The sequence below is a fragment of the Orycteropus afer genome, unplaced genomic scaffold, assembly GCF_000298275.1.
Source record: "Orycteropus afer afer isolate SDZICR_OR568_19922 unplaced genomic scaffold, OryAfe1.0 scaffold00093, whole genome shotgun sequence".
Lineage (NCBI taxonomy): Eukaryota > Metazoa > Chordata > Mammalia > Tubulidentata > Orycteropodidae > Orycteropus > Orycteropus afer.
In genome coordinates, this window is record NW_006921680.1 from 5,989,261 (window position 1) to 5,990,812 (window position 1,552).

The window sequence follows — 1,552 nt, forward strand, 5'->3', positions numbered from 1 at the left end:
AAATAATTTAAATGGTCTTAAAACCCAGCCTTAAAGTCCTATCAACTACAAATTCTTTACAAATGCATACACTGTGTCTAAAAAAGACACATCACATAAAAGTAGAAATACATAATTAAAAATTGATATTCAAGGATAATCCCTGTGTTATCTTATCTTGTAATTCATAAAGTGTTTAATAATCAGGTAATTTTTAATTTTAAAGTAGATACTTAAAATTCAAGATAGTCTGTCCGAATAAACATTTGCTTGATGAATTCAACCTGTATGGAAGCATAAACTCAGTTCCACTGTGCATTATCAGATGCAACCCAGGTCACTGATTATCTACAAGATATTCTATAAATGAAATCTTTCAGAAACAACTTCTAAGTGCCACAGTAAGCTTTGAAAGTCTGATATTAAGAAAATATACTAATGATTGACACCTAGTATTAAAAGTCACACATTTCAATTATTAAATTTGACATAAGATACAACCTCTTCTCAATATACAAGCTAAAGACAATGTCTGTGAAAATAAAATGAATTCACAAAATATGCAAATATGTAAGTGTTCACAACAAATTAATGAACTAAGAACATTATTTTAAAGACATGTTAAGTATAGTAAGGAATCATACATACACATTGTATTATACTTTGGTTACATTAGGAAAGGACAGGAAATTATACAAAAGTTTTACTATGTCTAATTTTACCTGAGCTCTATATATGTGCTTCTGTAAGGCATTTTTCACTTCCAGAATTTCAACATCAGTCCTGGTAAGTTTTGTTTCTACATTTTTGGTACAATGAGCAAAAACGGAATTCTTCACTTCTTTCTGTATACATGTAAAAGAACTTTAGAAAATGTACTAAAGATAATGTCAACACAAATGATAAATATCACAATGAACAATATAACACAAGATACACATTTACACAATGCTAACTACAGGAAATATCTTCATAAATTATATTAGATCAAGATTTGTATAGTGAAAGAAAAGGGAGGAAAAAAGCAAACATTTAATTTGGAAAGTATTACTTTATGTTTACATATGCACTTTCTTAAGGTACTTTTCATTTTAACTTATTCCAAATCTTTACTGGAATCTCTTTTTCTATTTATCATTGTGTTCACACAAAATAAGATTCATTTAACTACATCTATTATTTTTCTCAAGGTCCTTCTGAATACATGCATATAGGTTAAAATGATAAAATGAAGTCATACTCTAAGAAAAAGTAACTCAAGAAGGATCCAATTTAAAAGACAGGCTGGCGTACTACTTAAGGCATCTATCTGTTAACCAGAAGGCTAGAGGTTCAAACCCACCAGCCACTCCTTGGAAGGAAGATTGGGCAATCTACTTCCATACAGATACCGCCTCAGAAACCCAAAGAGAGTCACTATGAGTTGGAGACGACTCAACGGCAGTGAGGTTTTTTTTTTTTTATCTTATTAAATATGGCTTTTATTATATGAAGGAAGAACAAGATAAAACTAGAAATTTAGGTTACTATGTAATATGTAATCTACATATATATGCATTCTTTTTTTTTTTTT

At 29.3% G+C, this 1,552-nt stretch overlaps 1 protein-coding gene across 1 annotated transcript in view; it reads right to left on the reverse strand.

The window, feature by feature from the left end:
• Positions 1-1,552, reverse strand: part of SLF1 (SMC5-SMC6 complex localization factor 1) — an 88,999-nt gene that overhangs the window by 62,718 nt on the left and 24,729 nt on the right. Inside the window, exon 8 of the mRNA XM_007942553.2 lies at positions 702-824. Coding sequence (XP_007940744.1) covers positions 702-824 — 123 coding nt within the window. The remainder of the gene's footprint in view (positions 1-701; positions 825-1,552) is intronic.